The 10,350-nt window shown below is 53.1% G+C and overlaps 3 protein-coding genes across 3 annotated transcripts; all 3 read left to right on the top strand.

Moving 5' to 3' along the window:
* Positions 1–1,941: 1,941 nt before the first annotated feature.
* Positions 1,942–4,381, top strand: J4E93_006217 (uncharacterized protein; the record flags this gene model as incomplete). Its single annotated transcript, XM_049344135.1, has 5 exons — positions 1,942–2,205; positions 2,266–2,515; positions 2,577–2,992; positions 3,048–3,277; positions 3,334–4,381. 5 exons carry the CDS (start codon positions 1,942–1,944, stop codon positions 4,379–4,381), a joined length of 2,208 nt encoding a protein of 735 aa, XP_049198570.1.
* Positions 4,382–5,417: 1,036 nt separating this feature from the next.
* Positions 5,418–6,451, top strand: J4E93_006216 (uncharacterized protein; the record flags this gene model as incomplete). The annotated part of the gene is made up of 3 exons (XM_049344134.1): positions 5,418–5,738; positions 5,788–5,913; positions 5,960–6,451. 3 exons carry the CDS (start codon positions 5,418–5,420, stop codon positions 6,449–6,451), a joined length of 939 nt encoding a protein of 312 aa, XP_049198569.1.
* Positions 6,452–6,897: 446 nt separating this feature from the next.
* SEC24 (COPII subunit) lies at positions 6,898–9,769 on the top strand (the record flags this gene model as incomplete). The annotated part of the gene is made up of 5 exons (XM_049344133.1): positions 6,898–7,719; positions 7,784–7,936; positions 7,990–9,344; positions 9,393–9,523; positions 9,576–9,769. The coding sequence occupies 5 exons, from the start codon at positions 6,898–6,900 to the stop codon at positions 9,767–9,769; spliced, it is 2,655 nt and encodes an 884-aa protein (XP_049198568.1).
* Between the last annotated feature and the right edge of the window lie 581 nt (positions 9,770–10,350).

The raw sequence follows: 10,350 nt of genomic DNA, 5'->3' as shown, positions 1-10,350 counted from the left end.
GCGCTGTTGGTTGTGAGATGGCCTCGGAGCATTCTACGATTGTCCAATGCGCTGCCGCGCCTCGAGATCACAGGGCTGAGCCTTGATCAAGTACTACAACTGAAGGCCTATATCATTGTCATTATTATCGGGATTACTGATCACACAGCGTGCAAGACTTACCATATCTCAGGTAAATACAAGAAGCACTCTCTTCTAGTATGTGAGTACCAGTCAGATTAGATGTAACAATTTGACGCGCTCCACAGTAGACGGCTGGTACTCAATCTCTTGGCTCACAATACGATATCTATGTGGGCTCGCAACACCCTCTACAAGAACAGTTTAGAATGCTGATTTACCTAGCGATACTCTGGTTTATTCGACGTCGCAGCGCGTGCTTGTATCACTCGACGAGCCTGAATTGGACGCAAGACTAACACACACGCGCACTCATGTCCGAGAGGCAAAATATCGCTTGTGGCCATGTTGCTTTAACGTTCGTGAAGGCTTTCTAGGTGTGGCTCTGTTCAGGCCGCATAATTGGCTTTCCCTGGCCGTTATCTTGTCGGTGCGACGTTAGGTGAATCCTTCCCGTCGCGTCGGGTGACGATCCAGACTGCGACGAACATGTCTGGTGTGACCGAAGACTACTATTCCAAGGTTCGTTGACGCCTATATGTGTTCGCAACTACGCTTGTCGACCTCATCTCCGCGGGCCACCCTCACTTAACTTTGTATCGCTCACCAGACGCTCACCGCTACAACTGGTATTTGGAGCGCAACACCGTCTTTTGTACGCTCGGGGCGGTGCTGATCCATCACGTGCTAATAGATGTTGTGGCCCTCCAGTACTGTGGCTCCACCCTCAGTAACATCGACAATGCGCATTGTCGTTACCTAGGTACCCGGACGACTTTGGACGAGAGTATCGGTTCGGTTATCTCTGCGGCACGGTACGTGTTGCTATTTAGGAACAGGCTGAATCCGTCAATGCTTGGAATGTGATGAGATGCTTTCATTCTGCAAGCTGACCACCAACAACATGGCATTTGAGCGCTTGCACAGGGGAATGGTGCTATTTTGCGTACCGTCAGGCCAAGCGTCACAACGCCTAGCCGTGGACTTGGCGAAATGGACCAATCCGAATTACCAATCCGGGGCTGGACCACGAGCATAGGTAAGCACCGACGATGGATCTACTTCGGGTGGGCGACCATTCTGGAGAAGATGACGGCACCGGCTTGGCGCCGCGCAACTAATCGGATGTTTCTATGGTCAATGGCGCGGTTTGGGGTTCGGCGACAGCCTGTTGAAGGCGCCGAGAGACAGTAGGTTTCTCGACTCGATAACATAGCTCCGGGATGTTTCTTGGCTTTTGTGGCACAGCAATCAACAACAACTGACATGTCGAAATCGAAGTTTTTCTGCTAGCAATTGCCGTTCAACACAAAAGACGGCAGTCTAGTGTAGACTTGAGTTCCTCGCCGGCCGGGGCTTGCAGGGGTCACCAAAAGCGCTGATCCCTATTCAAGAAATCTCGGCGTCGGTGCGGCGCAACGACGTACGGCAGTGTACGACGGAGGATTCCCCCAGAGGTGAAGACGGTAGTTTGGCCGGTTGTGGACTTACGCGTGCATCATTTACATGCAGCCGTTTCGATCCACCTATGGCTTGGGACCCATACAAACATCCCGAGGCCTCTAATAGACCAGTCCTGAGTGGACACCGCTAGCCTGGGAATTTCCCAAACCTGCCATGATGCTCGCCTGCTCAAATGCAAGTCTTTCTATTTGATAATTCAGGACTGCGGAGTACCAGGGTCCAAGCTAGCAGCTTTAGAAGGGTACAGGTACCAAGCACGTCTGTTGGCGTGACCTATTGACGCAGGGTGACAGTATAAATCGCCTAGGTCCGCCCTTTTGCATTCTTCACGTCTCACAGAACATCTTCTACTTCAAGATGAGGACTCAAATCTTGACGGCGGTCACTGCACTGCTACATGTTGCCAATGCAGGATGTCCCTACATGGATGGCGAGGCTGTCGTTCGTCGAGATGACAGCCCCCAAGCTATGGGTACGGATGAGTTCATGGCTCAGTATGAAGTCGACGATCAGGGTACTTACCTGACCAACCCCGTTGGAGGGCCAATTGAAGACCAGAACGCTCTCAAGGCTGGTGAGCGCGGCCCATCACTACTCGAGGACCAGATCTTTCGACGAAAGGTGAGTTGTACTCATAACAACATCAGTCATTAGGGTCATACTAACTTCACATCTCTACAGATCATGCACTTCGACCATGAGCGCGTTCCTGAGCGCGCTGTTCATGCTCGTGGAGCAGGTGCTCATGGAACCTTTGTCTCCTATGGAGATTGGTCCAACATCACGGGAGCTTCTTTCTTGAACGCGCCCGGCAAAGAGACCTCTACCTTCATTCGATTCTCAACTGTGGCCGGATCGCGTGGATCGGCCGACACAGTCCGAGATGTGCACGGTTTCGCTGTGCGCTTCTACACTGATGAGGGCAACTTTGGTAAGTATCCAGCTTGAGCACCTCGAGAAGGTTTCATCTTGCTAACGCCGCCTACCTGTAGATATCGTTGGAAACAACATTCCCGTTTTCTTCATCCAGGATGCCATCAAGTTCCCTGATCTGATCCATGCGGTAAAGCCCAAGCCCGACTCTGAGATTCCTCAAGCGGCAACGGCTCACGACTCGGCTTGGGACTTCTTCAGCCAGCAGCCATCTTCCATGCATACCCTTCTTTGGGCCATGTCTGGACACGGCACTATTCGAAGCTACAGACATACTGACGGCTGGGGTATTCACACTTTCCGATTCGTAACCGACGCTGGCAAGTCCAAACTTGTGAAGTTCCGCTTCAGGTCGCTCCAAGGAAAGGCTTCGCTCCTGTGGGAGGAAGCGCAAATGGCTGCTGGTATGAACGCGGATCTGCACCGACAAGACCTTTTCGACTCCATCGAGAAGGGCTACTTCCCTGAGTGGGTGGTAAGTGAGCCCAAGCTTTGTTCAAAAGCGGTGATAGTTAACTATATTTCCACAGTTCGAGGCTCAGATCATGGAAGAGGAAGACCAGCTTCGATGGGGCTTTGATCTTCTTGACCCTACCAAGATCGTGCCTGAAGACATTGTGCCTTTCACGCCTCTTGGAAAGCTGACCCTGAACCGCAACCCACGTAACTACTTCGCCGAGACTGAACAGATCATGTTCCAGCCAGGACATCTAGTACGCGGAGTGGACATCACTGAGGACCCGCTCCTACAAGGAAGAATGTTAGTATCCATCCTCCTATACACAAGCCAAGTGAGACATACTGACGCATGTATAGGTACTCTTACCTCGACACTCAACTCAACCGCAACCTGGGATCACCCAACTTCGAACAAATTCCTATCAACCAGCCTCGCGTACCGGTTCACAACAACGAGAGGGACGGTGCCGGCCAGATGTACATCCCACTCAACACCGCCGCCTACTCCCCAAACACTCTCAACGAAGGCTCCCCGAAGCAAGCAAACCAGAGCACCGGTCGTGGGTTCTTCACAGCACCAAGCCGCGGAACCAGTGGAAAGCTTGTCAGAGCCGTCTCAAGCACCTTTGCCGATGTATGGAGTCAGCCCCGTCTCTTCTTCAACTCTCTTCTGCCCGTTGAGCAGCAGTTCGTCATTAACGCTATGCGCTTCGAGACCTCGCAGCTGAAGAGCGAGGTTGTGAAGAACAACGTGCTCATTCAGCTCAACCGCATCTCTCACGACATTGCCGTAAGGGTCGCAGAGGCGTTGGGCATGACCGCACCGGAAGCTGACGACACCTACTACCACGACAACAAGACCATCGGCGTCAGCGCATCTGGTGAGCCGCTGCTCAAGCTTGATGGACTCAAGGTCGGTTATCTCACTTCCGCGACTTCGTCGTCCGGTGACAACGCAAAGGCATTGAAGTCAGCTCTCGCTGATCTCAACGTCGGAATGACTATCGTCGCTGAGCACCTCGGTGGCAGCGTTGACCAGACCTACTCTGCTACTTCCGCAATCCAGTTCGATGCCATCCTCATCGATGGCAGCGCAGAAAGCATCTTCGCGCCTACCGCTAGTCTGGCCAACTCCAACTCCACGACTGCACCCAGCCGCAACGCGACCAGCGCCCGTTCGACTCTCTACCCTGCTGGTCGCCCTCTTCAGATTCTCCAGGACGGTTACCGCTTTGGTAAGCCCGTTGGCGTGCTCGGATCCAGCAACAGTGCTTTCGGTGCTGCTGGTATCGAGGCTTCTACTCCTGGTGTCTACACTGCGAGTGATGTGTCGGCGGTTGTGGACCAGCTCTCTGAGGGTCTCAAGACGTTCAAGTTCTTTGACAGATACCCATTAGACAACTAGGGAGACCTGCTGGGGTGACTGCGATGTAGTTCTTTTCGGTTTGTTCACGTGTTTGCGCGCTCAAGAAACAATGTATTTGGATACATCTACATCGATAGATAGAATGACACTTTTTGAATACAACGACGACCATGACTGTTGTGTGGATGGTAAAAAGCCCTACCTCGGCATCAAAGCTCGGGGCCTGAACACTGACCTGAGCTCTGTCGCCTCATTTTTGTCCAACGTGGTCTGATCATGATCAGGCGAGACTGAGATGACACCGTCGTAAGTAGATTGCTCCTCGAGCCTCATATTGCAGTGGGTCTCGGGAGTTGGAAAAGGTTCTTTAAGTGAAACGCAGCGGATACCTCAACCGGACAGTTTTAGATACGGAAACAGAAGAGGCACAAAGTAGTACAAGGAGCGCAAAGGCAGGCTCCCACGGATGATTCGGCAGTAGTGGACGTGTGACTGGCTGTAGGTGCCAATGTTCGCGATGCGCAGCTTCCGGGCCCGGCTATGACATCACCGGCTCTTGCGCAACTTCCCCCCAGGCTGACCCCCGCTTCCCAAAACTCAAACAGTAACGATTCTCCGCCCAGTACGTTGATCCTAGAAACATCGCGACCGGGTTTGTTACACTCTCATACAGGTATGTCTCCACAATTCAGTACCATTGCTTGCAGACGCGGCGATGCGCGTGCTCTGGCGGCGCGTGAAGTAGCAATGCTAATGGGTCATAGGTCTATACAAACACTAACGTAACATTAACCTCACTATGTAAGTCGGTTTACCAGTCCTCTGATACTGTTTCATGATGCGTATCGAACACACTCTGTCTCCGCGACTTCCCATTGCTGGCACCCATGCGCAGTCAAACGACGGGGTCAATGTTTTACCTTACATAGCTCTGATGCGCATGGCTTTCGCGACCGCGATTTGAAGCTCTCGCTAACCATGATGCCCTTTCCGCAGGAATCGATCACTCTCAGTGCGCTCGAAGAAGAGCGGCAGCGGCAGTGGAGAAAAGTCCGCGCCCAAGCACCGCTTTACCATGGCCTCACTTCGAGGTACTCAGCAGCCGGAACTCTCAAAAAGGCTGTTCAAGATCATCAAATCGGAGAACCATGCGATTGGTGCCTACGAGGCTGCGGCACGCGAACGGGTCGGCATTGCTCAGCAGCTCTCCGAATGGGGCGAAGCTACGGAAGACGAGTCAATTTCGGAGGTCTCAGACAAGCTCGGAGTGCTGCTCGCAGAGATCGCAGAGCAAGAAGATATCTATGCGCAACAGCTGGAGGAATACCGAGGCGTCTTGAAGCAGATTCGCAATACAGAGAGCTCCGTGCAGCCAAGTCGCGATCACAAAACTAAGGTAAGGCCTACGGCTATAGTCAGCATATCTCATGCTAACCAGGATATAGATTTCGGATGAGATCGCAAAGCTAAAGTACAAGGAACCTCAGAGTACCAAGATTCCCCAGCTTGAACAGGAGCTTGTCCGCGCGGAAGCTCAGAGCTTGGTAGCCGAAGCGCAACTCACCAACATCGTATGTTGACTCAGAAATGAATTGTCTCACATTCTGACCGTTTTAGACCCGTCAGAAGTTTAAGGAGGCATACGACCACCACTTCGCAGCCACAATCGAACGTGCGGAGAAGCAAATCATCCTAGCCAAGCACGCTCGCCGTCTCTTGAACCTTGTCGATGACACGCCCATTGTGCCTGGCGATGTACACCCTCCATTCGCAGAGGTAGAAACAGCACGCCAGGTCCTCAATGACGCTGAAGATGATCTTCGCCAGTACCGGTTAGAGGTCGAGCCTATCCATTCGAATGCAGGCAACCTAGGAGTGGGTGCAATGCCAGGCGCAGCAGCACCGGGAGTCGGACTGGGGGGAACAAGTGGCGCGTCGGCTCCGGAATCTACTACGTATGGGAGTACAGTACGAAGTGAGAGTCCTGTGGGCGAGCAGTATGACAAGGCGGGTTCCGCTCCTTACCCCTTGGAAGAGGCTGATAGGGTAGAGAGACTGGAAAGGCAACAGGAGGAGGCTCCCAGACAGGAGGTTTCCAACGTGGCCTAAGTCGAAGAGATTGCGACTTCGGGTTAGCTTTCTGGAGATATTTCCCTTTGTCTGCGTGTACTAATGATTTGATACATGTCCCGATTATGTCTTCTCTTCTGTAGCATGAGGTAATTTCGTAATGACACGTTTGTACAGATATTTTCAGTGGTGCCTAAAGTGATGTAACAAAGGTTTCGAGCCAATCGAGCACATAATTCGGATGGGTGCCTGGAGATGATGATGAATGTGTAGAAGTGCCCTGGGCCGTGTAGAAGGTCCCACCTAAACCCTAGAATTGTCCGTGCATATTTGGCGGGGACCTCTTAGCGCGGAATGTGCCGTTCCCCAAGAAGACACATCGAGCTCTACGTCGTATCTAAATTCACGCGCACGCCCGCCAACACCGCCAATCCCCCTACCACTACTTTCTACCTCCTCTACTCACAGTCTCCGCTGCAGTAGCCATGGCGGACCGCAAAAAGAGAGATCGCTACGCAGCAGGAACGGGATACCAATTCGGCGCGAATACACCAGATGCCCAAGCTGGAGGAGTCCCCCCACCAGTAGTACCTGGCTATGGAGCTCAAACGCCTGCATACGGAGCAGCACCTTCTCCTGGGTTCGGCGCCCCGGCTCAGGGCTACGGAGCGCCAGCACAGGGTTATGGAGCGCCAGCCCAAGGCTATGGACAGCCCATGCCTCAAGATCCGAATGCCCTCAACCAGCAGTTCGGGCAGATGAACCTAGGCCAGGGCCAAGCAGCTCCGCAAGTTCAACAACCCGTCGCGGCTACCCAGCAGAACCAACTTTTCCCCTCGGACCTCATTGCGCAGCCCTTCCACGTCTCGGAGCTATACAACCCTCCTCCTCCCATCAACCTGCCGTCCAACGCCGCGGCCACGCCCTCCGAGTTCGCGAACGAATCGAGTAAATACCTGCGATGTACGCTCAACACCATCCCCACCAACCACTCGCTGCTCAAGAAGAGCAAGCTTCCTTTCGCCCTCATTATAAGCCCGTATGCGAGCTTGCACGATTCGGAGGACCCTGTGCCGGTAGTGCACGACCAGGTCATTAGCCGTTGTCGACGATGCCGCGCCTACATCAATCCCTTCGTTTCATTCTTGGACCATGGTCACAGGTGGAGGTGCAACATGTGCAACCTGACCAACGACGTCCCTCAAGCATTCGATTGGGATGCAGCACAGCAGAAGAGCGTGGACCGCTGGCAGCGACCCGAGCTCAACTACGCCGTGACCGAATTTGTCGCGCCGCAAGAATATATGGTAAGTGCTGGCTGTACGAAGTGCATGTGAGACCAATGCTGACTTCGTACTTCTATCTCTGCAGGTTCGCCCTCCACAGCCTCTATGCTACTACATCCTGCTGGATTGCACACAAGGTGCTGTCAACAGCGGATTGCTCGCCGTGGTCTCAAGGGTCATCAAGGAGTCGCTTGGACGGATACCAAACGCAGACGGTCGGACACGCATTGGATTCATGGTAAGTAACGCGCATACTCAAGGTATATGGTGCGCAAGCTAACTATGTATCAGGCGGTCGACAATGGCTTGCACTTCTTCGGCATTCCTCCGGACAACAGCGAATCCAATGAACCACAACAGCTTGTAGTTTCCGACCTCGATGAGCCCTACCTCCCCATGCCTTCGGACCTCCTGGTCAGCCTTAGCCAATGCCGCAACAACATCGAGACGTTCCTTGACCGCCTTCCGACCATGTTCCAAAACACACACGTCCCTGGCTTTGCGCTGGGCTCAGCTCTCCGATCCGCACATAAGCTCATTTCCCCACTCGGAGGAAAGTTGACTGTCATTGCCGCATCGCTACCCAATGTTGGCCATGCAGCATTGAGCCCTCGAGAAGACAAGTCGCTACTGGGCACCGGAAAAGAAGGCAGTCTGTTGCAGCCTGCGAACAACTGGTACAAGTCGTTTGCGGTAGAATGCTCTAAGAACCAGGTGTCGGTGGATATGTTCCTTTTCTCCTCACAGTACCAAGATGTTGCGACGTTGAGCAACCTTCCGCGATTCACTGCCGGCCAGACATACTTTTACCCTGGATGGAACGCAGCAAGACAAGAGGATGTTGTCAAGATTGCAACCGAGCTGGCTGACTATCTGTCTGCTGAGATCGGTCTGGAGGCCGTTCTCCGAGTGCGCGCTACTACCGGACTGAGAATGTCTGCATTCTACGGAAACTTCTTCAACCGCTCGTCCGACCTCTGCGCCTTCCCAGCATACCCCAGAGATCAAGCTGTGGTAATCGAAGTCGCTATCGATGAAACGATCTCAAAGCCATTCGCCTGTCTCCAGGCTGCTGTGCTTCACACTACCTCAAGTGGTCAGCGCCGTATCAGAGTTCTGACCCTTGCTGTGCCTACGACTGAGAGTCTGGCATCAGTTTATGCGTCAGCAGACGCGCAAGCGATCACTACCTACTTCAGTCACAAGGCAGTTGAGCGAGCATTGTCGAGCGGTCTTGACGCAGCACGAGACGCACTACAGGCCAAGATAATCGAAATCCTGCAAACCTATCGTAAGGAGTTGGCAGGCGGTAGCATGGGCGGTGGCGGGCTACAACTACCGCAAAATCTTCGCGCTCTTCCCATACTGTTCTTGGGACTCATCAAGAACGTTGGTCTTCGCAAGAGCGCTCAGATTCCGAGCGATCTCCGATCAGCAGCTCTCGACCTTCTTTCAACGCTGCCATTGCGCCTACTTACGCAGTACATCTACCCGTCTTTCTACTCACTCCACGATATGCCTGATGATGCTGGTGTACCCGAACCTTCCACTGGTCAGATCACGATGCCACCGGCATTGAACCTTTCCAGTGCAGCCATCGTGCCTTACGGTCTTTACCTTCTGGACGACGGTGTGAACCAGTTCTTGTAAGTACAAGCGCAGATTCATTCCTGATACAGAGCTAACGTGACCAGGTGGATTGGCCGAGATGCTGTCCCCGCGCTCCTGAATGATGTATTTGGCGTCGAAGACCGCACACAATTGAAACAGGGCAAAGCTTCATTACCCCTTCTTGACAATGAATACTCCGAGCGAGTGCGAGCGGGTGAGTTGACATTACTGATGATTTATACAGTCAGATTGCTAACACAAGATAGTCGTCGAGAAATCGAGAGACCACAAGTCAAAGGGCGTGGGCTCAATTACTCTGCCTACGCTGTACATTATCAAGGAAGATGGCGACCCAGCCCTCAAGCTGTGGACACAGACACTCCTCGTCGAAGACCGGGCAGATCAGGGTGAATCCATCGTCCAATGGATCAGCAAACTCCGAGAAAAGGTAGACCAATGAGTCAGCTGCCTGCCCGAAGCGCATACTGACGTTTCACTTAGGTTGTGCAGTAAGCACCGGATATATGTGGATACTTGTTCATTAGGCGGTGTGGATTGAGTGGGTTGATACCGTAGCATTGGCGTAAGATCCGAAGAAGAAATCAGCATTGCTTGGGTGGTGGAGTGATGACTGGGAGTCGCACCAAGCGAATCATGACTTATACAGCAATGTGATACCAGCTTCCATCTGTTTGTTCTTGGCCACCTCGGCTGTGTTAATGTACTACAGTTGTGCGGCGAGGCAGCTGCCCGTCATTGCTACACAGCGTCAAATGCATGGCGATGAAACGTGGTGCTAAGCTGTTGTGCGAGTACTGAGGAGGGGCCTGTTGACTTGCATGCAAGACCGACTTTCACCGTGTGCATCTCGAGTTGCTGTATAATCGATAAGACTCTTACCTCGGTCTTCGCGCTTCGGTGCACGGGCTATCACACTGCTTGGAGGCAGGCACAGGCACGTTCCGAGCGTTGGCTCCACTATCGATAGCTTCGCGATGGCACGCGAGTAATGGCTCCCTCAACACCAACGCCACCGCTGGC

Source organism: Alternaria ventricosa, assembly GCF_023758065.1.
Source record: "Alternaria ventricosa strain BMP 2768 chromosome Unknown scaffold_10, whole genome shotgun sequence".
NCBI classification, from domain to species: domain Eukaryota; kingdom Fungi; phylum Ascomycota; class Dothideomycetes; order Pleosporales; family Pleosporaceae; genus Alternaria; species Alternaria ventricosa.
This window is presented reverse-complemented; position numbering and strand designations above follow the sequence as displayed.